This window comes from Oratosquilla oratoria, chromosome 11 (genome assembly GCF_046742065.1).
Source record: "Oratosquilla oratoria isolate Oo_2021 chromosome 11, ASM4674206v1, whole genome shotgun sequence".
Taxonomy (NCBI): domain Eukaryota; kingdom Metazoa; phylum Arthropoda; class Malacostraca; order Stomatopoda; family Squillidae; genus Oratosquilla; species Oratosquilla oratoria.
In genome coordinates, this window is record NC_134787.1 from 14,167,648 (window position 1) to 14,195,398 (window position 27,751).

General features: G+C 38.0%; 1 protein-coding gene across 1 annotated transcript in view; it reads left to right on the forward strand.

Moving 5' to 3' along the window:
- LOC143029605 (facilitated trehalose transporter Tret1-like) overlaps nt 1-25,835 on the forward strand; it is a 40,592-nt gene extending 14,757 nt beyond the window's left edge. Inside the window, exons 5-6 of the mRNA XM_076192331.1 lie at nt 1,577-1,726; nt 23,096-25,835. Of these exons, the coding sequence (XP_076048446.1) occupies nt 1,577-1,726; nt 23,096-23,746 (801 nt within the window). The 3' untranslated portion in view covers nt 23,747-25,835. The remainder of the gene's footprint in view (nt 1-1,576; nt 1,727-23,095) is intronic.
- Nucleotides 25,836-27,751: the final 1,916 nt, after the last annotated feature.

Genomic DNA, 27,751 nt, shown 5'->3' on the forward strand with positions numbered 1-27,751 from the left:
TTTAATTGCGAAAATCATTGGGAATGAGGGATTTATATATTCAGTACATGTGGATAGGAGGTAAAGGGAACACGGGCTGAGGGAAATACTTTTATTACTGACTAGTTTCGCCTGAGTGGCTTCGTCAGAGGAATAGAAGTATTTCCCTCAGCCTGTGTTCCCTTTACCTCCTATCCACATTCGTCACAATGTTCACATATTTAGTACATTAATGAATTAACACTGTTCGAAAAAAAAAATAATTGTAGTTTCAGAAATATTAGAAATATTTTTTTTTCCAATAATAGCGTAACTATTTAATTGCGATAATATAAGGATTAATGGATTAATGCTGGTTTAAAAATAAATAATCTAAGATTATAATCGTAGCTTTAGAAATATTATAGATAAAAAAACATGTTTTTTTTTAATAACTGCGTAACTGGTTAATTGCGAAAATGACAAGGAATAAAATATTTGAATATTTGATACAGTATTGTATTTACTGTTCGAAAAAAATAAAAGTTATAACTGATGCAATGGAAATATTACAAATAAAAAACACGTTTTTTTATTTGTAATAACTGGTTTATTACGAAAAATTTAAGGAATGTGGGATTTGATTGTCTAATACACTATAATGGATTAACGCTGTTCGAAAGAATAGATATTTTAAAGTTATAATTATAGCTTTAGAATATTACAAATGATGTTACTTTATCAGTGAATCATTAAGAAATATGAGAACTGGAATACTTTTTATCCTTTTATTCCTTTTAATTTTCTAGATGATACCTGGTGTGCACATTTATCCAGGGACACAAATGTCAGGGCCGTTAAACATAAGCGTATTCAACATTTAAATCCTCTATTCCTTATAATTTTTCGCAGTTGAACAGTTACGTAGTTTTCTGGGGCGCAATTGTCCAGGCGCGTAATTGCCCAGGTACGCAATTGTCCGGGATGCAACTGGTGTGGTAGTGTAAGATCACATGTTATGTTCTGTGTGCCGAGAGCTTATGGGGGTTATGGTATTTATTTCCAAGTTATTTCAATTTTGGTATTGTTTAATTGTTGAGTGATCACCTGAGCCAAGACTAGCTAATGTTGTTTTAGTGTATCTAGGGAGTATTTCCTATTATGGATTACAAAAAGGATTACAAAAGAGGAGCATGCCGACAGGAGACCTTTTGGTCCATAACTAGGTCGGATGCGACAAAATAATAATAATGGTAAGTAAATAAATAAATAGAAATGATATAACTAATAATCAAATAAGTAAATAAAAAGGGGAGATTTTGATTTAGTACTGAAATTGTTGTGATCTGTGTGTGTGTTATGTAAGGTATTGTGGAGTATTCGTGGGTAGATTATGGGAGATGTGAGATAAGGTTGTGTTTGTGTAATGTAATATGATAGGTAGTTCTGGTAGTGGTAGTCGGGGTGAGGAATCTTGCATAGAACTGTGCTAATAATTGTTATCTGCTGCTCAGTGGATTTTTTTTCTGAATGTGTATGGGGTCATCATTTGCAACAGTCCTTAGACGCAGAAGTATTGCAGCTTCCACGACTCAGTCTGTCTTCTCTCCTGTTGCAGTCACCCTATTGGTTGATGAGAAAGGGCAAAGAAGAGAGGGCCAGAAAAGCCATGCAAATACTTCGAGGTCGTAATGCAGATATCAGTAACGATATCGACGAGATAAAAGAAGCGCTGAGCCACAGGCCATCAAGTACCTTCAAAGAACAGGTCAGTTATCACTTTGTTATGAGTTCTTCCCTTATTTAAACCAAACCACCTGTCAGTAGGCAGTAGAATTATTTTATATACACCGAAACTCAAATAAGAACATGGATATCGGTCACGAATTTATTGTTGAGTAAGTGGCTAATATTCCATGGCAAAGTGAATTAGCAAGCTTTTGCCATGACATTTTTTTTTTTTTTTTTTTTTTTTTTGGTGGGGGGTCTTTTTCTGGCCTTTCTTGTCAGGGACTGGGGTTTTCCCACAAGTCTTCAGTCCCGACTCTCTTCCCTTTGTTTGTTTGTTTGTTTGTTTGTGTGCCGTCTGTTGCCTGCTCCATACTCTTGCGGTAGTTACTTCTAGATCCCTTTTCAGGCATGTAAAATATTCATTACTGATGATGTAGTGTTCCGATGTTTATCCACGAACTCGCTTCCCTCGTAAATCCCCACCTAAGTTCGATCTCGCAACGTCTATCGGTGATTGCCGATTACCCTGGCTCTCTGAGGACATAGGGAAAAGGTGACGGCGTAAGCTATCTTTAATTGTGATATCAATATGGCCTGTATTCATTATTTAAGTTTTCGGAAGTCTCTTAGTCCATTTGTAGATGAATGCTCATCTGTTGTGCAACCATAGATCGAAACGATGACTGCACAAATATAATTTCTATTTTTCAAACATGCATTGAGAAAATATGTGACAAAAGGTGTTTCACTAACACCTTTTGTCACATAATGCTAAAGTATATCACTTTATACAGAAATAGGGGGACAAAAAAATATCCTACGTACCTCGATGGGGGTCCTCAGTTGACGTGTTAGACGGGGTCAAAGTCAGTGGTTGTTTCTTACGAGTATTCTGCCATGGGATACAATGTCTATTTTGAGAACATCAATATTCTTAATGTAAAAGGAGATTTTCTTTTACAATGTAGGGTCATCTAGGGCCATCATATGAAGCCCAATTAACTACAGTGGCAAAGTATACGACAGGAGACCTTTCAGTCCTTGATGATGTTGGATGCAGAACAAATGAATCAAATAAACATATAAACAGTAAAGTAAACGAGTAAACTGATGACTTACAGATATCTTGTGATAATGTTGATATCATTTAGGTGCCAATCCGACTAGATCTTAATGTATCACAGCATCATTAACACCCAACCATTCTTCATTCACTCCTATCCCATGTCTTCCCCCTTCCTTCTTCGACAGACATCCCCATCTTTCTCAACGCCCTTGTATCCCATCTATCCACCTCATCCTCGGTCGCCCCCTCCTGTTCACTCCATCCAACTCTGTCTTCCACACTTATTTTACTAATCTATCTTCCCTAATTTTTCCATGTGTCTAAACCATCCTAACACTCTTTCACCAACCCCATCTTCCAATTTCTTTTCCACCCCCGCTCTCCTCCTCACCTCCTTGTTTCTCTCTATCCAGCCTAATAACCCCTACCATACTTCTCAGATACAATTAAACTCTTTCCCTCTTCTCAAACATATTTAAATTCTTCCTCTCTTATATTCCATGTTTCTGCACCATACAGTGCTGTCGGCACAATCACCCCTTCATACAATCTCCTCTTATCATTCATTCTCAAATGTCTATTTCTCATTACACTTTTTAATCCCCCAATGCATTTATTTGCTTCTCTCAATCTACATTCTACCTCCACCTCCATTTTTCCGCCACGTGTGTCTTCCAGCCTCTCTCTCTTAATACTTCCAATTTCCTGCATCCTCTCCCTTGTACATCTCATCACCTTATTTCCACCCACATTTACCTTACCAAAGTCCATAAATAACTTCAATAATCCCTCATTTGATGCTGCTACAAGCGCAGTGTCGTCACCAAACAGCATATGGCTTATCTCCGTTTTTTTCATTTTCTTTATCCATCTCCAATCCCCGACACATTACCTTTGCATTTACCTCTGGTACCACTCCAAGTATAAATTGAACAGCCAAGGCGACATGACACATCGCTGGCGAAGTCCCACCTTTATCTCAAGCCACTCGCTCTACTAACCTCGTAAAAACTCTTGAATGCTCTTAATAATAATGATGATAATAGTACTAATAATGATAATGAAGATGATGATAATAATAATAATAATAATAATAATAATAATAATAATTAATAATAATAATAATAATTATAATAATAATAATTATAATAATAATAATAATAATAATAATAATAATAATAATAATAATAATAATAATAACAATAATGATAATAACAATAATAATAATAATAATAGTAATAATAATAATAGTAATAATAATAATAGTAATAATAATAATAATAATAATAATAATAATAATAATAATAATAATAATAATAATAATAATAATAATAATAATAATAATAATGATAATAATGATAATAATAATAATAATAATAATAATAATAATAATAATAATAATAATAATAATAATAATAATAATAATAATAATAGTAATAATAATAATAATAATAATAATAATAATAATAAAATAGAAAACAAATGAATAGATAAAAAGTGCTATTACATGTATAGTTTATGCGTTGGCGCCGACGTCATATTCCATGTAAAATTATCTTTACGATTTCACTGATAGCGAATATATCTCCATCAAGGCGCAATAATAGTTGGTGAAGAGTGAAGGAAATTCTTCTCTTTCTTAGCAAGTGGGTGATGGCTTTTCCTGGGTGCCTGGGAGATGAATTAGATAGACCGGCGCCAGTCAGAATAAAAAGATCCGCCGTAAAATATGTTAGGGAATGGGGACAGACGAAATCTAACGATCTAACGGTTCGTCGAACGCAGTTCGACAGACACGTGTTTAAAGTGATGTGTGGACGGGGTATTTGGGGTTTAACCAACGTGTTCGACAACCAAATACCCCGTTCACACATCACTTTAAACACGTGTCTGTCGAACCGCGCCACAGTGAACTCTTGTATAGGTCATCGACCGAGTTGAACGCACGTGTTTGTTACCGTGGGTTGTTGTTCAGACCTGCTGTTCTTGTTATGGAATTGTTTACCATCGATTCTATCCTTAACGATAGCGACTTTTGTGTGTGAGTGTACAGTTGCAGGATTAGAACCTGTTACAACTGCGCGGAACTGTTTCAGGTGCATTTCCTGTAACTATGGCTCACTGTACTTGTGCAACTCCTGTTATGTATTTACTTGATTGTATATACATACCAAAAACCCTTATATCGGTTGTGGTCGACTCAAAATACATACCGACTTCATACATATCAAAGCCAATTCTACTCACCTCTCATCTCAACTACTCAACTCCCCTACTAAACTACTCCCCTCTCAACTCAGCCCTTTGTAGACGAAAAGTCGTCCTTGTTCCCTAGCTAGACACATTATTTCTACAGCAAGGACCAACAGCTGGAGATAGTTTATCCTCGCCGCTTCATTACTGTAAATGGTATCCCCTGTCCACATCCACACAAAATTATTTAAAAAACAGATCAGAAAAACAGCCCTTCGTGCTACGTCAATCTTTCGTCCTTTCACAATCTCCTTCATTTAACCATTTATCATTTGCGCTCCTCTCCTAAACCCACAATGCTCTCCTCCGTTCCCTCCCAAATCCTCTCACTCAACAACTGCAACTTACCGGCGACTGCACTCACCAAACAGATCCTTCTAAATCTAAAACTAGTACTTCCATACCTGCCCCCCTCCCTTCCTCTTCGTATAGTGGAAATATACATGCATTCCTCCAGTCTATTGGTATACTTCCCTTCCGTAGACACACACATTGCATGTCACCTAACTACCCTGTATAATACTACGTGGTCTATGTTCAAGGAATCCCGGCTTTATATCTTCATTAATCAAAATTTACTCAAGATTAATAATGTTGCTCGCCTGAATTGTTTATTTTAATTTGTTCTACAAATTGATGCATCTATGTGGAGAATTGTGCCTCTTAAAGTAACCAATTTGAAAATTAAAGGAGTCTAATTTTACGGGAATTAGTTTGTATTACTTCCCAAAGTCAACAACAGCTAAATATATTACGCAAAAACTCTGTCCTTTATTTATCTTTTGCAATTCGAAATTACTCATTCTATTCCCAAAACGTCGTCTGCTTCGGCAATTCTCATCTATCCGCGGCGCCATCTACTCCACAGCAATGTCATGAGAGTTGTTTCATTTATTCATACAATGTGATTGTATTTACCTAGTTGTATTTTACGGGAAGGGGAGCTATGCTCGTGGTGTCCCGTCTCCATATCTCATTTTGTTTAGCCTGTTCTTAAATTCGTGTATCGTTTTCACTCACCACATTTACATCCAACTTGTTCCATACGTCTATTATCCTGTGCGGAAAGCTGTTCTTTTTCAGTTCTCTTCTATAATTGTCTTTTTCTTGTTTTCTTTCCGTATCCTCTTGTATTTCTTCCATCACATTTTATTAGACCCTCTCTATCAATAATTTCCATGCCTTTCATGATTCTATAAATAGTTATCAAGTCTCCTCTCTCTCTTCTCTGTTCCAATGCCTGTAACTCAAGTTTTGTCAGCCTTTCCTCATATGGTAATTCTGATAGCATTGGTGCCAACTTCGTAATTGCTCTTTGTATTCTTTCAAGTTTTGTTATACATTTTTTTTTGTACTAGGTGACCACGTCGTCGCTGCATACTCTAATTTTGGTCTTATCAAAGTGACTAGCATTTTCTTCGCCATTTCTTCGTTCAAGTATGTAAGTGCCACTTTGATCTTATTGAATTATAAGTTTCTCCAAAAATTTTGTTTATAGGTTTCTCAGGGGACATATTATTCATAATAATGACTCCTATGTCCTTCTCTTTTTCCACTTTTTTAAATTTCTTCCTCTCCCAATGTATATGATCCCACTATTCTATTCTTTTGCTTCTTTCAAATTCCATTATACTACACTTCTTAATGTTGAATTCCATCTCCCACTTCCTACTTCATTCCCATACTTTAATGAAATCACTCTGCAGCGACTCACAATCTTCTTCGGTGTTCAATTTTTTCAACATTTTTACATCGTCTGCGAAGAAGCTCATATAACTTTCAATTCATTCATCCATATCATTAGTATATATAGCAAACATTATTGGGGCCAGAACTGTTCTTTGTGGAACTCTACTAATCACCTCATCCCAATTGGAATGTTTGTCTCTCTCATTTTCCTTTCATGCAAGAAGTCTTCCATCCACTTAAGTAGTTTGCCCTGTATTCCTCCTGCAGTTTCTAATTTCTTTAGCAATTTCTTATGTGGCACATTATCATTTTTTTCAGGTCTAGAAATGCACAATCAGCCCATCCATCTCTTTCTTGTATTATATCTATTAGTCTTGAATAGAAACACATCAAGTTTGTGACACATGATCTTCCTTGTCTAAATCCAAACTGCCTTGGATTTAGTACATTGTTTTTTTCCCTAATACTTTACCCATCTAATTTTGATAATTCTTTCCCAAATTTTAGCTACCGTACTTTTAAGAGAGACCGGTCTATAGTTTGTAGGGTCTTCTTTGTTTCCCCCCTTGTATATTGATACTACATTTGCTCTTTTCTAATCTTCTGGAACTTATTAGACTATGTACTTTGTTAGTTCGTTCCTACATTCTCTCAAAATTCAGTTTGCCATTTCATCTGGACCATGCGATTTTCTAACATCGAGATTACTCAAGTGATTCATTATTTAATTCCTTTTTACCTCTATATCTTTCATAGGGGGACTTTCCCCTCCCACTCGAAATCTCTAAGTTGTATATTCTCCCTCGTAAACACTGATGTAAAATGTTTGTTCTTAATTTCTACTATTTCTATTTCCTCTGTGTATTTCATTCCTCTTTGTCGTAGTTTCACTAATTCTTGTTTGTTTTTCAGTTTGTTGTTGACAAATCTATAAAATAGTTTTGGTTGATCTTTACATCTTTTTATGACATCCTTTTCGTATTTTCTCTTTTCTTTGCGCACTTGTACATGTTCACTTCTATAACCAGTATATATTTTCCATTTTTCGGGTCTTTTGTATTTCCTCCATTTTATCCAAGCTTTATCCCTTTTATCTTTTAACTTGCTACATCTTTTGTTGTACCGACATTTTGCATATCCTTTTTCTTGTTTTTGTCTTGGAACATACTTTTCCATTCCTTCCTTATAAATTTTTGTCAATTTTTCTCATTTCTCTTCTACTGTTGTTTCCTCCTTGTGTATCCTTTTCCACTCTGCTTAAAAAAATCTCATTTTATCAATTTTTTCATACACCATTCTTCCCTTTCTATGTTGTTCGTTTTTCATGTATTTTTCTTCATTTAGTTCCAGTTCTACTAATATGTGGCCACTTTTACTTAGTGGTGTCTTACATTCAATCTTGTTCACTATTTCAGGTTCTGATGTGATTATTAGGTCTAGTCTCGATGGTTCTTCCTCATTTCTATCCATAGTATTCTCTTGTATACATTGTGTCATTGTATGTTCTATAATTATATCAAGTAGTACATTTCCCCATATGTCGTCTCCGCCCTTCACTGTCATCTCTTTCCAGCAGATTTCTTTACAGTTGAAGTCACCCATTATAACTATTCGTCCTCCATCTTCCATTATCTTATTTAGTGTTATCCTTGTGTCTTCTAACATATTCTTGTGTTCTCTCTCTTCCCGCGAAGCCATTTTAGGAGGCATATGATTTACCACAAACTTCCTGCTCTTCTTGTCCCTGTCCTCTATTTCTATCATAATCACCTCCACTCTATTCTCTCCATATGTAACGTTCCTCACATTTATATCCTTCTTAGTCAGGAACATAACTCCACCACCTTGTTTTACTTCTCTGTTTCTAATCCAGTAATTATATGCGCCACGTCCTACACTGTTGGGTGGTAACGGAGCTTTCAATTTTGTCTTTACAATTCCCATTATGTCCGGTTCTTTTTCTTTCAGGTAATCATTCAGTTCATTCAAGCCTGTTATTAAGCCATTTATATTTGTGTAAGACACTTTTAATTTTCTGTTACCTCCATCCTGTTTTCTGTCTCCCTTCTGTTCTCTCCTATGAACCATTTCCTCACTTTCATATCCACTACTCTCCAATAGAATTTGTCTTTGTCTGACTCTGTTCTGTTCTCCTTTTTTTCCTTAGCTTCTAGTCTTTTTGTTTTCTCTTCCTCTCTTTCCTCTTTATATATTTGATGAATAGTGATCGTGTCGAGTACCGCAGGTTATTTGATGTCAAATATTGGAATTGTAAAAATGAAGAAAGAACTACTGAGAAAATACACGATTGGGAAGAAAAGAGGCAGGGAGTAATATATCAATAACATTTAGAACTCAGAGAGAATTGCAGATGATGTTATTCACGTACAGAACATACACGAAGAACTACATTCTCATAAAATAGTACTAAAAGGCGTTTTTTTTTTAATATTTTGTGCTTGTAAACTTTTATCAGAGTTATCAGTTAGATAAGCTTAGAAAAGTAAAAACAGGAGAAATAACGGGGCCGACACACGAAGTCATCGACATCATAGATATCACTGATAATTATGTAATTCAAATTACATAAAACCACGTTCTCGAATAGGCAGATGCAGTTTAACTCTTCATTTATTCTATTTATTAATTCGTTTATTTTTATATTATGAATTTTTTCCTGAATTCAGAGAAACAATAGACTAAACAATATATGATTTTTTTTTTATTAGACCTATACTGGAACTTAATTTAAGTTTTATGATATGTTCAATATTATCAAAGTGTAGCTGCCTAAATTAGGGTGTACGGTATAGGAATAGATGTAAAAGACAATTATGATTTGCTGGGACGAATTGGTATGTTCTTAGCAATACTTAGTGAAGCTTTCGTTTTTATACAATGTAAACAACCCAAAACAACGAATAAAACTTGCCGTGTAAAGAATAATTAATTTCATCTAGGAGTAATAAGCCACCATAATTGACCTTTTTACTGGTACACAAGGACCGAGATAAAAAAAAAAAAAAGATAAAAAAAATCCGTATTACTTTGTAGAAATCATTGTTTACAAAGTTTGTGGCATCTGGGAGGTGTAGTGTGAACGTGATGCAGTATTTTGTGTAGGAGAACACTGCAAAAAATACTGAATGCGTCACGTATACAACCTTTGATTTATCAAGTGCTACAGACAGCATTGCAGAACCAGAATATACAATGATGCACCAATATGGGAGCTTTTTCAGATATATTTCGGTTCAGATTGATAGCCCATGAATATGTCGTATCTACACATCTCGGTTGTTGTCAGAGACGTTTAGGGATTTGAGGCTACTCTCAAAAGACGACTAAAAACTGTCATTATCACTGAATATCGTCTGCTTCGTTACCGGACGCTTGGGTTCCTACACAGTTCATAATATACAAAGAGATGGCGTTGTATGCTGTGTTTTAGAATGTAAGTTAGCAAACGACGAATATATCAATCAGAAAGCCCCTCAAATAATGCTTTTGAGGTAAGATATTTGTTTTAAACATTATTCCCTGGAAAATAAGTAACATTACAAAAGAGAAAATGCGAAATTGTACCTAGGTTTGGTGGTTACCTTGTAACATCCGTCAAACAGTGTCTTCTTTAGATTTTATTCCTTCGCCATCTTACTACCCTTTCACTTAATGGTGAAAAAAATAATAATAATCCTTTTAGATTTTCCCCACTTCCTTCATCCTTCCATAAGTGGCTATCGTATCACCTGCTTTTGATTTTCTAGTGTGGGTAATTCCTCCTTATATGTGAAAGCAACAAATGCCTGAAAATTGGAAATTGTGTTCTTACTTCATTTTCGGTTATTGTTCGTTGCCTGTTCTGATCCTCTCCCATACAACATTCATTCATATTTTCATGACCTGGTCCATTCTGGAGATACCCTATCTCTCGCCCACTGTCACTGTATTCTCATTTTCATTCCTTTCGCACATCCTGTAGAGTTCGACAGAGGTCTCACTCCGGCCGGCCGTCATAAAGTGTCCGGCTTCATGTCTCTACTAGTCTGCACGTCCTCGGATGTCGTCCAGCTTTGCAGGAGCCCACAAACTGATGCTTGAAGTATTCTGTAGAACTATTATTCCTCTGTTGTTTTCTCCGAGGGGATGCAGTTGAATATTCTTACATCCTCGTATCTGAGGCTATTATAGTGCTCTAGCTCTTTTTCTTGGTACTGACATCTTGGTTACGACTTCTGTGGTCTGAGAAGGTTGAGCTTATTGTGTTTATGAGGCTTGGAACTTTTCTCTTCGGGATTTTCCATTTTCCGTAAATCTATCTGTGCTTCTTATCAAGGAATATTTTAATAGCTTATATCATCCAGGGTAATCAAAGTTCTTTAAGTTTCAAAGTGCCTCGTAAACTTCCCCTGATTTTTTTTACAGCATGTTTATTTTACAGACCTTAGTTGGGCGCCATAAGTAAACAATAATTATCTAGACTTGGTGAAACATGGCCCTGTCATATTGTAGTTCTATCCTATTATCCAACTTGATAACAAAACATGTTTTAACTACATACATTGTAATAATCAAACCCGACTATCGTGAGCCTCGATCGCAGGTCCCACTGAGCGTGAACCCCGCACGCTACCATTTAGCCACACTGAAAAAAAATCCATAATATTTTATAAAACCGGTTGTGGACTCATAAAGAATATGATTGCATCAACACCAATTGACTATTCTCTTAGTATGAGCATTTCGAAGAACCAACGGTCTCCGGACATTATGCCCAGACTAGCTATCATCAAACTCATAAAAATATTCCCTTCTGACCACACGCAGCGAAATAAACCAGGTCATCAGTGATTAGGAGAGCTTCTTTCTGTGCTCCTCTCCTTGTCTCTCCCTTTTCGTAAGAGGGTGCTATATAAACACAACACCCCCCTCCACATAACCAACAACAGTCCACGAGACTATAAAAATAACCAAGAAATTGGTCTGCCCCACACCTATCATAACTCTAACTTCCTTCCATTTCATTCTTTCCTTACACTAAGACCCCTAAATCCCTCCCTCCCTCCCTCTCCCCCATCTTATCTATCCTGCCCTCTAACTAACATAACCAACACAGCACTCGCAGAGGTCGAACGTCGCTCTCCGCTCCAGTACACTCCACAAGCGTTCAGGAATCTTCGCCGGCCGATGGCGGTGAAGAGACTTTTCTCCTTTGTTGTTGCCGGTCTGGTACAAGCCAACCTCTTCGTTGACGTCGGCAGGCGGGTTTACACCAAAAGACAAATACGCACATTTCCCAAGTCACGTAATTCTCTGTTTTCAGAGTTGTGCTTGGAAGAAGAGAGATACATGCACACTTGCTCGCTGGCTTAGCAGGGGCCCACAATTCAACTCTGATTCAGAGCCCTTAACTCTTCCCCGGCTGGTTGCGAGAGAGAAATTGGGGAGCCTCTCTGATTCAGAGCCCTGGCCTCTTCACTGACGCTGGCGAACGGGTTTACACTTCTGACATTTACACACAATTCCCAAATCACATAATTTTCTGCTTTCAGAGTTGTGCTTGGAGGGAGAAAGATAGTACAACACTCGCCCGCCCGCACCCCCTCGCACTGCCATTGAATCCACTCTCCTGACTCTCAAGCCCAACCTGGGGATAAACAGGAACGCTCATACCCAACCTGGGGATAAACAGGAACGCTCACACCCAACCTGGGGCTAATCAGGAACGCGCTCTCTACACGCGGGAAGTGAACTCTGCTCACTTCCCGTAAGATACATACGCACACCTCTCACGAACATAGCCATGCCCCACGCACAAACATCTACACGTACTTTTTCTTCGACTAAAATTCACTTCCTTTCTAACTTTCTCTTATACTACATCTTCTCATTTCAGTTTACCTCCCACTAAAGATTTTTCCGTTTTTCCACCTTTCTCTACTACTACGGTTCCTACCATTTTCTCAACTTTTGGTGATTCTAATCCCAGGCATCGGCGCCGTCGTCCAAGTTCCCTACCCATTTCTCCTGAGCCACGACCACCAACCACCCCTCATCGCTCGCTTAATCGCCCGGTGGCAATAGCCCTCTTTTATACACTACTATCTTTTCATTTTCTTACATACATTCTTCCCCTCCCACAAAAACCGATCCCTCTCAAGCGGGTGGTCTTACCTCGCAAGTCGCAAGTACTGAAGGGGACTGGGGTTAGCAGTTCTGTATTGCAGAACCGCTCTCACCATGAAAATGTTGGAAGAAAACACAGAAAGATTATATGAATGTAAAAATGTACGTCTACCTTTATTAGGCGCATTATATATCAAAGACTTATATCCTTGTCTCAACGTACAAGCTTAGGACCTAAAAGTGTTACCTAACATACGAAAATCAAGCCTCGACTAAGACTGACCAATCAACATTGACTACGAGCCTGCTCGGCCCGGGTGACGCACATGACCACATTATACAATAGCTCGCAAGCCTCTGGGTACTTTTCACAGCTTTTCAAGGCCTCCCATATCTTATTCCCAGGCCCCAGAAACTCATCTCTGGCCCCCTTCTGGATTACTTTGGTAAGGTGTTTGAGCGCATCCTCTGCCGCCACCTAACCGGGTACCTGGAGGCGGAGAACATGATGAGAGATTGCCAGTTTGGTTTTCAGCCGGAGCGCGGTGCAGACGACGTTATTTCCATGATCACTCTATGTGTTCAAAGGCCGCTAGACGGTCGCCTTAGTAAGGCAACTTGGGTTTGTAAGGATGTGGAGAAGGCATTCGATACTGTTTGGCTTGGGAACCTTAAGTACAAATTGTACCACAACTTCGACTTTGCCCCACCGTTCTCACGGTTGTTCAATACCTAGACGATAGGCCAATAAGAATAAAGTGGCGGGGCTGTCTGCCCCTACCTTTTGTGCTGAAGGCTGGAGTACCGCAAGGGTCAGTCTTTGCCCCCCCCCCCACTCTGTACAATCTATTTACGAATGACCTGTCAGAGCCGGCTTACCCACGCAACTAGGCTCTTACCCTCTCGTATGCGGACGACACTAATCGCATTAGCAGACTCAGAACGTAATACATAGCATACTAGACGGGGCACACGAATGGAAGCAACGGTGGCACATTAAGACCGGTGCGTCGAAATGCAAAACTGTATACTTCCGCTGCAAGAACACCAACAGAACAACCACGAACACTCTTAAGATAAACAGCACAAACGTCCCAGTGAAAGACCATGCCTGTTGTGCTGGGTGGTACATTGGATAGTGGCCTTACATGAACCCCACACTTCCACAGACAGGGAGCGAGAGCTAAGGCTGTGTTGGGAAGGCTAAAACGCTTCAAAACCGTAATACTGTCCACAAAACGTCGATTGTACCTAGCCCTAGTCAGACCGATTCTGTGCCCGTCTCCGGGACTGAGCCAGCTGATATGTCCCACTAACAACTACGACCATCAGAAGGTTCAGAATGCCCCAGCCATATTCATCATAGGGTTGCGATGGAGAGACTTCAGAAACGCAGAGTCCCTACACCAAGATGCCAATATGCGTCCACTCAACTAACACAAACACAAACTTCACATGAGACACCTAGAAAGTCTGTACGCCAAGCACAAACATCTGATACGACACATCACAATTAGACCACACCGTAAGACTATTTTTCAGCTGCACCTCTCCCTCGGACGATGTACACGAAAAATCGTGTATAGCCACGCATATATACAACGTATCTTTTCACTAGCTTTGATCGTGACCAGACGTCCCGCAATGTGCTGGATTCTGTCTAAGTACCACGGAAATGAGTCCGTCTGCATCCAGCGGCAAGTGTGAGGAAAGGTAGCAGATTCTCAGTAGACGTGCTATGGCTGGCAGGGTTCAGTCCTCGCTGGTTATAAATTTACCTTTATATTTCTATACATATTCATATGCATATATAATATATATTCACATTTCAACCGAATATATATACCATTACCTGTTCTCCTCTCGCCGGCAAAATGGCTCCGCTACCTCAGGAAGTCTGTTTCGTCTGCCGGAATCAAAATATGACTCGTCCCTTATGTATCCCGTTGAATGTACACCCGCATAGAGGCAACAACCTTCCATGCGTAGCATATACACACACGCATATCGCAAACAAAAATACTACTGCACGCACGAACATCTACATAAGCCTTTTCTCCTATTAGAATTAAATTAATTTCTAAATTTCTTTCCTACTGTATCTTCTCATTTCAGTTTACCTACCACCAAAAGTCTTTCCAATTTTTTGTCTGTCCCTACGACTAAGCCTCATGCTCCTTTAACTTTGTTGGTTGCAGTTATTGTTGAATAAATATTCCCAAAAGCCCCCTCACAGATATTGATGTCAACCTCCAACTCCAAGTCTCCTGCTTATCCCTTCTGAGCCACGGCATCATACAATAGAATCGCCCGGTGTTTTTTCATTTCCGTGTGAGCTAGTGGTCTTTTCTTGGTAGCCTGTCCATTATCACCTAAGATTCCTAAGAATGATAATATCTTATGGAAATATCTATAACCTGTCAGAAGAAATAAAAACACTACTAAGACGAATATATATATATATATATATATATATATATATATATATATATATATAAATATATATATATATATATATATATACATGTTTCTCTTTCTTTTCTCTAATCTCTGCCTTTTGTTGATAAGCTTGTTTAGTTCTACTCTTTCTATTTCGTCTCTCCTATTTTTAATCTGCATGGTCCTTCTTCTTTTAATTAGGTCATTTGTAGCTTTGGAGTATTTCTTTTCTCTAATGTTTTTGTACTTCCTACTTTCTCTGCTGATTCCTTAATGATATTCACTAAATTCAAATTAATATCTTCCACGGTGTCCTCGTTAGTTCTTAGAGCTTCGAATCTATTTTCAATTTCGAACTGAAAATTTTAACCTTTGCAAGGCTTATTTTATTTTTAAAACTAGTTTATTTCTCTCGGCTCTGAAATTGAATTTAGCTGTGCAACCTACCATTCTATGGTCACTACTACCTATGTTGACTTTATTTATCACCGTAACATTGCTAACGCTTTTGCTCTCATCTCCTAATATGAAGTCTATTTCGTTCTTTGTTGTTCCATTTGGACTTCTCCACGTCCATTTACGAGCTACACGCTTTTGAGAGAAAGTGCTCATTATCCTCATATTGTAGTTCCCTGCAAAATTTACTAACATCTCGCCTCTGTCATTTCTTTGACCTACTCCAAATTTCCTAATGTACGTCTCATCTCCATCTTTTTCCCCACTTTAGCATTAAAGTCGCCTATTATCAAAGTATACTTACTTTTTCTTGATCCATTACTTGACTTAAATCATCATAGAACAACTCAATTTGATCGTCTGAACTCTGTGAAGTTGGCGCATAAACCTAAACTATTTTTAGAGTGTATCTTTTACACAGCCTATTATCAATCCAAGCTACCCTGTCCGATAAACTACTGAATTTGACTACGTTACCAGCAACCTCTCGGTTTATCAAGAATCCTACTCCACTAGATCTTTCTTTGTCCTTACCTCTATAGTAGAACAGGTAGTGACCATTTTGTAATTGTATCAGCTTTTCTTCAGTTCTTCGGACTTCGCTCAGTCCTACGATGTCCCACTTGATGTTGTCTAATTCTTCCATTAATCTCTCCAGTCTGTGGTCTTCTGAGAGACTTCTTACGTTGTAAGTGTAGATCTTCATTTTCTTCATGTTGTTTAATGTCCAAGACTTGGATCTGCTTGGACAATGCTTACCCACATTCGGTGGCATACTGCCCCTAAGCATACGAGGCAATGGGGTTGGGCCTTTAGGAGACGATAATCCAACAGGAACGCCCGGTTTTCCTTTGGTTGTGCTATTCATATTAGCTATGAAGGGGGGTTGGCAGTAATCTCACCTCCGTGCCAACAGGTTTCTGGTGAGATATTTCTCTGGTGTCATCTTATTCATTATATTCAGTGAAGCCCTGTATCTATAGGGTGCCCAATGGTCTACACCGTCATTATGACGGTACCCCATATATGTATGAAGAATTTCCCTGTTTGCCATCAGGGACGTGCCGGTTAGCAGTGGGTCCTGCGACTGTGTGTTTGAGCTGCTCTTTGTCTGGTCTTTCCTACAAAACCTGTTCGATATGGGTGACCCTGCAGAGATTTTCTCTCTATCGACATAGCTTTTGTAATCACTAAGATTCTCAAGCCTATCCACTACGTCAAGGTGTCAGCTCTCGGATACGTGGAAAGAAAGAGAAACATGGATGAAACAGAGGAAACTATTTGGAAAGGTAAAAGTAGTAAAGACAAAATGGTAAAAAGAGTAGAAGAATTTTACCAAGAGCTTTACTCGTCGAAGACCGTAGTTGAGTCAGTAAATTCATGTGTAGTTGTTAGTAGTGTACCAGAGATTACAAAGGAAGAAGTAAAATTTGCTCTATGGTATATCAATACATCTGTTGAAAGACGCAGGTAAATTACTTCATATTAAATTAGCTGAATTGTACACCCAGTGCTTACGTCAAGAAAGCGTTCCTGATGCGTGGTGCAATGCTATAGTAATTTTGCTTCATAAAAAAGGAGGCCAAAAGGACCTTAGTAACTATCGACCGATTAGCTTGCTATCAAATGTATATAAAGTATTCTCCAAGATCCTTATAAATAGACTAAGTAAAGTTTTAGATGGAAATCAACCGAAAGAACAGGCAGGCTTTAGGAGCGGATATTCGACTCTAGACCATGGGTCTAGGACAAAACCCCAGTGGAGAAAACCCCAACGGATAAAAACCCAACCGACAAAACCCAGTCGGTCAAAAACCCAAAAACAAAAAGAAAACTAAAATACATGTTTTATTGTTTTATGAATATTTACATGTAGCACAAATATGTTCACAGCAGTTGTTTTGTGACATACATTTTCTTCTACATCGTTCTCTATACTTTAACAGAGCCTGATGTTGTACACAAGGCCTCTCATTGTTTCTTCTAGTGTCTTCCGACCGCTGTCTAAGTCTACACAAAGATTGCGTAGTCTCTCTTGCAGGCCTTTTGTGGTCCGCCGCACTTGCTTCTTCAGTCTCTGTCCAACTGCATCATTTGTCAAATGTGTAGAAACGATGCACACATCCTTCCGCAGACTCGATTGCATCCCATATGGTTGGATGGGAGTATCCAACTAACTGAATGCGCGATCCCAACTTTCACATAAATTGTTTGTGCGGTCTTCATTTTCTATGGTAGCTCTGTGGACATTCCACTTCTCTGGGGTTCTAACTGAGCAAGAGCCTGTCTTCCCCCAGCACTTATTCCACTCATGTGGTCAATCAGAACCTGACTAGTACTTGCCCTGTTGGTTGCTGAATTGGTCAGGATGGTCTGCCGGATACAAGCAACTTCTACATTAAAATCACTAGGTGGATGGCAATGATCAGCTGATGAAATCATTGTTTGGATTTCCAAGTCAGTGGTGGCTTTTCCTTGGCATGACTCCGATGTTCTTTTAGAACATTCCCATCGTATAGTCTTGGAGCTGGTAGCCTTCTTGGTATACATATGGCCAAGGTAGCATAACTTTTGTCCACCCTTGTTGTTACGTATGATCTCCATGATGATCTAGTGACACAGCAACATTTGATCGCTGCTTTATAGGCAAACACTAACTATGAGCTCACAGGGGAAAGTCTTTCCTGGAGTTTTGTCCGCTTCTCTTATTATGGAAGTTTTGGGCTGGGTTTTGGTCCATTGGGGTTTTGTCCGTACCCCGTGTCCCTTACATGGACAAAAAAAAAAAAACACTAGACATTCGGCCCGTTCTTATACTACATCTGTGTTGATTCATCCTTATATTTAGTTCTTTACCAGTTTGTCCAATGTAACAGGAGCTAAAGTGTTTACAGGGAATATTATAGACACATCCTACATTATTGTAAGGGGAATTTTTAATGAGGAGTTCTTTGATGGTACTGTTTTTGAAAATAACATTAATATTGAACTCCTTAAGGATGCGAGGAAGTCTTACAAGATTTTCATGAAAGGGAAGAACTAAAAAAAAAATTCTTGCAAAAAGACTTCCTGGCCCTATATTGTGCTTTATCTATAACATATTTAGGATATTTCAAGCCCGAAGCAATGTCATATATTTTTCTTATTTCTTGGTCTAAAAATTCTGGACTGCAAATTCTATAAGCTCTAAAAAACATGGATGAAAAAACAGAAACCTTAGTATTAATATGATGTGCAGAATAGAAATGGACATGTGACAAAACATTGGTTGGTTTCTTAAAAATGTCAAACCTAAAAATCTATCTTTTCTAATAATAGAAACATCTAAAAAGGGCAATTTGTTATCTTGTTCTACCTCAGTTTTAAATTCAATAGAAGGCACTAAATCATTTACTTTAATAAAAAAAAATCCAAATTAATATCAGTGGGCCAAATACATAAAATATCATCGACATATCAATACCAGATGACTTTACGGGGGAGAATACAAGGTAACAATTCCCTTTCAAAGAACTCCATATACAATTTGATAATAATGTCAACTTGAGTTTAGATTTATTTAAACTAGATAATTTCATTATGAATGGGATAGTAAATCAGTACCATGGCTCCTATACCGTATATATTTATATATATATATATATATATGTATATATATATATATATATATATATATATGTATATATATTAATAGTTTATACGGGCAGGAGATTTTCTCTTATAAATACTTCATTGAAAGTGATGGTTGATTGTGCATTTATTATTTCTAAATGTATTTTCCATATGTCTTACTATGGATTTATGTTCCTTTGAAAGGAGGTTTATGACTTCACTGTAGGTGGTCATGTTTGCTATATCGCGATTTCGGGTTCAAGACTCTTCTTCAGTAGCTCTTAGGAATATTCTATCTGGTCAGGATAAGAATTATTCCAGTGTTATGTTTAATTATTTTACTATATATATTAAAATTCTGTACTTATTCTTCAATGGGGGAGGCCACCGGTCACCTGGAAGAGGTTACCTGGTAACTCAGGCAGTGATGAAATGTCACGTACTAGGGGAAGCCTCCGGCTTCGTGTTGTGACAAAATGTCCTGTGTTTAGGATTGTGGCGTTTTGTCTCGGCTTTGATTTGTGGGGTTGTGTCTCATGTTTGGATTTGTGGCGATTTGTCTCATGCTTGGGAGGGCCCTAAGGTCATCTGCTTGTATATTTAGATTTGGGTTCAGCTCTTTAATGTATAGTGCTTCTAAAATTGGGAGGCGTCTGTCGTCTGTACATATTTCTAAAATCGCGGAGTTTTCTTTGAGGATGCTTCTTGTTAATGTTGTGTCATGGACTTCTCAGTGGAATAGTTCTTATTTTGACCAGATAGAATATTCCTAAGAGCCACTGAAGAAGAGTCTTGAACCCGAAATCGCGACATAGCAAACATGACCACCTACAGTAAGGTCATAAAACTCCTTTCAAAGGAACATAAATCCATAGAAAGACATATGGACAATACATTTAGAAATAATAAATGCACAATTAACCATCACTTTCAATGAAGTGTGTGTACACACACACACACACACACACACACACACACACACACACACACACACACACACACACACACACACACACATATATTATATATATATATATATATACATATTATATATATATATATATCCATATACATATACACACACACACACACACACACACACACACACACACACACACACACACACACACATATATATATATATATATATATATATATATATATATGTATTATATAGATTTATATATATATATATATATATATTGGTTGAAATCAACTGGAGAATACTTTCCTATTAGCAACTGAGAGGGACTGGAAGTAGTCATTCATGACTCTCAAAAGAATATACGCAGTGTATGCCAACTGGTATATTTTTGCATAGTAATAGTATTCAATAACTATTGACTCCACCGAAACTATAGTTTTTCGCCTCGTCGTGATGCGTCATCAGGGTGAGGACTGCCGGTTGGATGTGACAAAATCCCACCCTTGGCTCCCAGACAAAATCCCACCCTCTTGACTCCCAGACAAAATCCCACCCCCTTGGCTCCCGGACAGAATCTCATGCTGCCCCTCTCGGCCAATGAGGAGCCAGTATTCCGTCTGAGCTAGGCAGGCTGAGCCTTATAAGCAATCCATCCAACCAGCGGTCATTATTCGTTACAAGACCTTTCAAGATAACAGAGCATCCTACAAAGCAGTCCTCACCCTGAAGACGCCTCACGACGAGGCGAAAAACTATAGTTTCGGTGGAGTCAATAGTTATTGAATACTATTACTATGCAAAAATATACCAGTTGGCATACACTGCGTATATTCTTTTGAGAGTCATGAATGACTACTTCCAGTCCCTCTCAGTTGCTAATAGGAAAGTATTCTCCAAATTAAAGAATACAGTCTTGAAGATTGTTAAAGCAACTAGTGAAGTTGATTTCAACCAGAATTGCCTTAGAGAGAACCTGTGGCCCAGAAGATTTATAGAAATATATACATATATATACATATGTATATATATACACGTATATATGTACATATATATATATATAAATATATTATACATATATATATATATATATATATATATATATATATATATATATATATATATATATCACACAGGAACCCACAGTCGGAGAAAGAATAAACTTCGAAAAAAAAAGGAATAATCCTATATTTCGGCTATCAACTGTAGCCCTCTTCAGGAAAGTACATAAGATAGAGAACAGAGGGGACTTATAAACTACAGTAAGAAGAGATGTGGACAGTTGACCTCACTCAGGCGCGGGGCAAACTGGGGTGGCGGAGGAGGGAGGGGGTGAGGATGTAACGTCCGCACCAGCTTATTTACTGCTGCGCGTGAGATTATGTCAGGTGTCCACTGCCCTTTAGAAATATTAATATTAGGGCATTCCTCAATTAATGCTGATTCGACTATTTTCCTCCTGAAACCACAGTGGGACTTGAACACTAATCTGGCCTTACCCCAGTCGAAAGAATGATTCTTATTTTTGGCATGAAGAAATACAGCCGAATTTTCTTGCCCATACCTAATTGACCTTTTATGTTCTGCCAATCTAGTGTTCAAGTCTCTCCCGGTTGAATGGGAAGAAGGACACCAAATCTCTTTCTTGGATATTTTGTTAAGAAGAACTGATGATAATTTATTCTTTACAGTATACCGTAAGCCCACCCATTCAGGCAGTTGTCTCCACTTTTTAGCAATCACCCTGACAATGTCAAGAAAAGTGTTGCCTCTGGCCTTTTCTTGAGGGCTTTCAGGATTTGCAGTCCTCAATTTCTGGACCATGAGATTGAGGTGATCAAATGTCAACTTGAGAAGTTGGCTTATCCACCTTGGTTTCTGGACCAAGCCCTCAGTAAGGCTAGGGCCAACCATTTTAAAACTTCCGTCCCCTCAAGTTTTCACCGCTCCTTTAAGGACATTTTAAAATTTCCTTTCAATAATACCATCAGTTCTTCTACTAAATTGTTTCCTCGTGAACGTCTCACTATTGCCTATCACTATCCTAACACCGTGCGTAAGCAAATTGTGAACGTTCAACAAAAACCGAAGGAAGTTGAGTCACCTGGTGTTTATTGTTTGCCCTGCAAAGATTGTGATTTGGTTTACTTGGGTCAAACCGGGAGAGACTTGAACACTAGATTGGCAGAACATAAAAGGTCAATTAGGTATGGGCAAGAAAATTCGGCTGTATTTCTTCATGTCAAAAATAAGAATCATTCTTTCGACTGGGGTAAGGCCAGATTAGTGTTCAAGTCCCACTGTGGTTTTAGGAGGAAAATAGTCGAATCAGCATTAATTGAGGAATGCCCTAATATTAATATTTCTAAAGGGCAGTGGACACCTGACATAATCTCACGCGCAGCAGTAAATAAGCTGGTGCGGACGTTACATCCTCACCCCCTCCCTCCTCCGCCACCCCAGTTTGCCCCGCGCCTGAGTGAGGTCAACTGTCCACATCTCTTCTTACTGTAGTTTATAAGTCCCCTCTGTTCTCTATCTTATGTACTTTCCTGAAGAGGGCTACAGTTGATAGCCGAAATATAGGATTATTCCTTCTTTTTTTCCGAAGTTGATTCCTTCTCCGACTGTGGGTTCCTGTGTGTTATTTACAAATGTGCTACTACATTTCTATATATATATATATATATATATATATATATATATATATATATATATATATATATATATATATATATATATATATATATATATACATACATATATATATATATATATACATATATATATATATGCATGCACATGTACCTATATATTTACATATTTACATGTTATTTTTACAGTACGCTCAGATAAAGGATCCCAGTAACTACAGGCCTGCCCTTCTTGTCTTCATAATATTCACCCTTAAAGGTTTAAACGGCTACACGGTGATCCTTGCCTACTCGGTGGACATCTTCCAAGACTCGGGCATCGACCTCGACCCCAGAATCTGCTCCTGCATCCTGGGAGCCTTGGCCTTGTTCTTCTCATTAATCTCTGCGGTCATTACGGACTTCGTGGGACGCCGGCCACTCCTAATCGGGTCCGCCCTGACCGGAACGCTGGCCCTGGCGGCTGTGTCCGTCGTGGTTCTGATTCCTACAGCCCCGAATGAGCTCGTCCTGGGTTTTGTCTTGCTTTATATAGCCTTCCACAGCATCGGCGTAGGCCCCATACCTTGGCTGTATCTTGGGGAACTCCTCCCGAACCCAGTTCGGTCTCTGTCGAGTTCGTGGGCCCTTTCGGGACATATGTTGGTTCGCTTCGTGCTTGAGCTCGAGTTCCCTTCCTTAAAAGATAGCATTGGGTTGGCCTACACCTTTCTTATTTTCGCTGTCGTTCATGCGGCTATTGGAATCGTAACGTGGAAATGGGTTCCTGAAACTCGAGGGGCGACGCTCGCTTTCCTCCAAGAAACGTTTGCCGAGGAGACGCCTCCGTTTAAGACATAGCCGTAGGATGAGACGGAAGTGTGACAATGTTTTCGCACAGGGGTCCGGACAAAAACCCTAGGATAAAACAATTAAAATAAATAAATAAACAAATAAATAAATAAATAAAATAAAATAAATGCGAAATAGGACAAAATTCCCTCAATTATACTTTTCTGTTTGCGTGAGTGTGTGTGTGTGTGTGTGTGTGATTCACCATGGTCTTTGGATCACGTGCTGGACTCGTGATCAACAGCTATTTCCCTCCCAGAAGAGAGCTCAAAGCTCGTATATGACCGATCCGTGGGTAATGCTGTGACCTTACACGCACACACACACCCCAACTCCCCGCCCACGAGAGTTAGAGTAACAACCCGCAGCGTGTGCGTGTTTGTGTGTGTATGTGTGTGTGTGTGTGTGAGAGAGAGAGAGAGGTTGTTGGATCTAGTGATGCATCAGTTCCACTTCAGCCACTATGTTGTTGGGATATACTGATGATTTTTTTTTTTTTGTATTTACAAACAATATATATATTCTCTGAGTAATCTGAAAAATCCGTCCTTCTTCAACCACTATAGAGATAATCAAGAGCAATAAAAGATGTTCTAAACTGTGTGCAGAAGGCAACTTACACACCAAAATGAGCTCACATAGTACACGAGTAAGTTCATTAATGTTCTCAGAGGAATGCATTTTCTTATAAAGGTTGTGCTCATATAGACCACTTCAAGTTCGTTGTACCATTTGTAGAAATGACTCTTTAAAACTTAAGCCTCGACGTCTGCAGAATGGAGCATTACAAAAAGATCCAAAATCCCCTACGAGAATTTGAGCAAATTAGTGGTGAGTGGAGACCTACAGGAGCTCTATGGTATGAGGATTTCCTCATCTAAGACAATGGGTGAGGAATCGAGAGAGAGAGAGAGAGAGAGAGAGTGATACTATTTGCAACCAACCAGGCACTTAAACGTTGAGCCCCGTTATACCACGTGGTTCATAGGTAGGACTTTTGCAACGACTCCAAGAATGTTCCAGCAATTATACAACATCCGAGATCCCCTTGCCATTTCTGCTGTAACATATGTGTATGCCTTTTTACCTGCCAAGTCACAATCATGGCAATCTTGGATAAATGTAATCATCTGCAATTCAGTCCAGATCCCATCAATGTGATGATTGATTTTGAATGTGCAGTGATCAATACTATTTCTGCAATTCCAAAGTTTCCGCCACTGTTATGGAATGGCCATCAGGCAACCATAGATAATGAGAGTTGCACCAACAACCTATGTAAGAGTTGGATTTTTTCTTTCCATGAGTTTGTGGGCCGTAACCACACAACAATCTGGACGACCAATGAAAGTATTAGAAAGGATCAAGTTTTTTATATCAACAGCTTTGATAAAGGACTCTGGTGGTATGCCTCCAAGAAAACGAGTCAAAACGTACCACCAAGGAGTATAACAGTGTTTGAAGAACCTGTCAAAAATGTGTGTGTGTGTATATATATATATACATATATATATATATACACACACACACATATATATATATATGTGTGTGTGTGTGTGTGTGTGATTTGGTTCGGATACTTTGGCAATAAGATACACAGGCATAAGTATACAATGTATAGAATTGCGAAGATAACACAATAAAGCGTGACCTCAACCCTGGAATCCATATCGAAAGACTCGAGGTGTGAAATCATTGCCAATATTTTGGTCATAATACTGGATACGTTCAAAAGTGCTACTTGGGGGAAAAAATGACGCTCCGTGCTGCGTCCTACGACATATTGGAGTAGCCTTATATATTCTGTTTAGATGTTGATTTAAGGTAAATTTCATAATGGAGAACGACTATTTTCTCAAGAAGATGAATTTCAATTTACTGATTGATTTGCTTCAATCTATTTTATACACAAACGAGAATAAATCATAATATCCTGTGATAATACAGTGTTCAAGTTTTCTTTGTAGTGATGGGTTGATTATATGTGTAACTATTCCTCTCACATGCATTCGTTCTAAGTTTATTGCATTTTCTCCTGCTTGTCATGCTGTATGTTCCTGCTGACGTGTCATGATACAGCACGCAGAGGAAAATTAAAATTAATAAAAACAATCGTGTTTTCTTTTCATTCACTTATCTTCAGTTGTTTGATAGCGGTCTTATTGTATTACAGTGTATCAAGAATTCCCAAGAACTGGATAGCAATGATTTGTTAACACAGTTTGACTATAAATTATCCGATGTGGTCTTTTTTATTTTATAATAAAAATAAAAAGATCATACATGAATGTAGCAGTGTGTCGGTGAGGAAAGTTGAAAAACGGGGTTTCGCTTACGAAGTTTAATTTCAAGCCGGATGTCAACAAACAAGCGACGTCTAGAACGTCTTCGTATCAGTAACTTAACAAAAACAAAAGATGTCTACATAGGATTCAATTAGATACACATGACTAAAAGTGCTGTATAGGATCTAAACCTATTACAAAGTATAAAACATATGAGAATCACATATATAAGGAATCTACAGCACCAGTATACAATTCTTTAACACCATTTTCATGTATATAAAAATAATAATAAGACAATTAATCTCAATTTACCACATCCCTTTTCCCTTATTGAAAAAGGAGTATCCATATGAATATGACTGAAACATTTATCTTTATAACACCACAATTATAGATTCAATCTATCAGGTGGTTTCACAACTCTGTTAGATCCTCTAACTGGTTGTGGACTTGGTACATTCACTGCATTATCATCATTATCAACATTTACAGAGGAATTTTCATCAGCCTTATCGATTACTTCTGAACTATTAGGACAGTGTCCTTGACCTGAAGAATACATAGTCACAAAAGGTTTACTGCTACCTGAGTTATCTTTACGTACAGTGTCACTACTGGGAACAGTTGGTGTATATCTAGGCATAAGTTGATCAGAATGTCTTTTCCAAACAATGTTTCCAAAATCTTTTAACATCACTTTGTAGTTTCTCACACCTAGAACTTCAATTACTTTCCCTTCCAACCATGAATGACCTTTGCCATAATTCTTTACAAAAACAGCATCATCAATCTTATATTCAGACTTCTCAAACTTACACTCTTTTTCCAAAACTTTTTCCTTCTTATTTTGTGGTTTAATTTTCTCAATTATACCTCTGAAGTTTCTGTTAAACATTAGCTCAGCTGGAGCTTTACCTGTGGAACAATGAATTGAACGTCTGTAGTTATACAAAAATCTACAAATTCTGGTTCTGATATCACCTTCCTTAAATTTACTTAATCCTTCCTTGAAAGTTTTTACAGCTCTCTCAGCTAAACCATTAGATGATGGGTTATATGGGGCTGGTGTCATATGTTTTATTCCATTCTTTTCAAAGAAAGTCTCCATTTCCTCAGATACAAATGATGAGGCATTATCTGAAACTACAATGTCAGGTAACCCAAAATTACAAAAAGTTTTTCTCAGCATAGAAATTGTTACTGTAGATGTTGTTGACTTTGTTACATGAACATCCATAAATTTTGAGTGTGAATCCACAATCACTAAGAAATAACTTTCATTGATTGGACCTGCATAGTCTACACCAAGACTTACCCGTCTCAGGCCATGATAAGGTAACTTCCTGAGAACCTTGAAATTTTTTAAAACAAATTGAACAAGCTTTAGTAACCTCAGATATATCTTGATCTAACTTAGGCCACCATATCCAATTCCTGGCTTCAGCCTTCATAGCACTGATACCATTATGACCTACATGCAGCTGTGAAAGTACACTACTTCTTAATTCAGCTGGTATAACTACTCTATTCCTAAATAGCAACACATCTTCATATATACTTAAATCTGCTTTAACTGCTGCATATTCAGAAATAACAGGATTATCAATCCACCCAAATTTAACACATTGGAAAACCTTCCTCAAAACAGGATCACTCTTTGTCATAACCTTAACCCTTTCATAGGAAATATTTTGATCTTCCAAATTTTTAACTAAATTCACATATT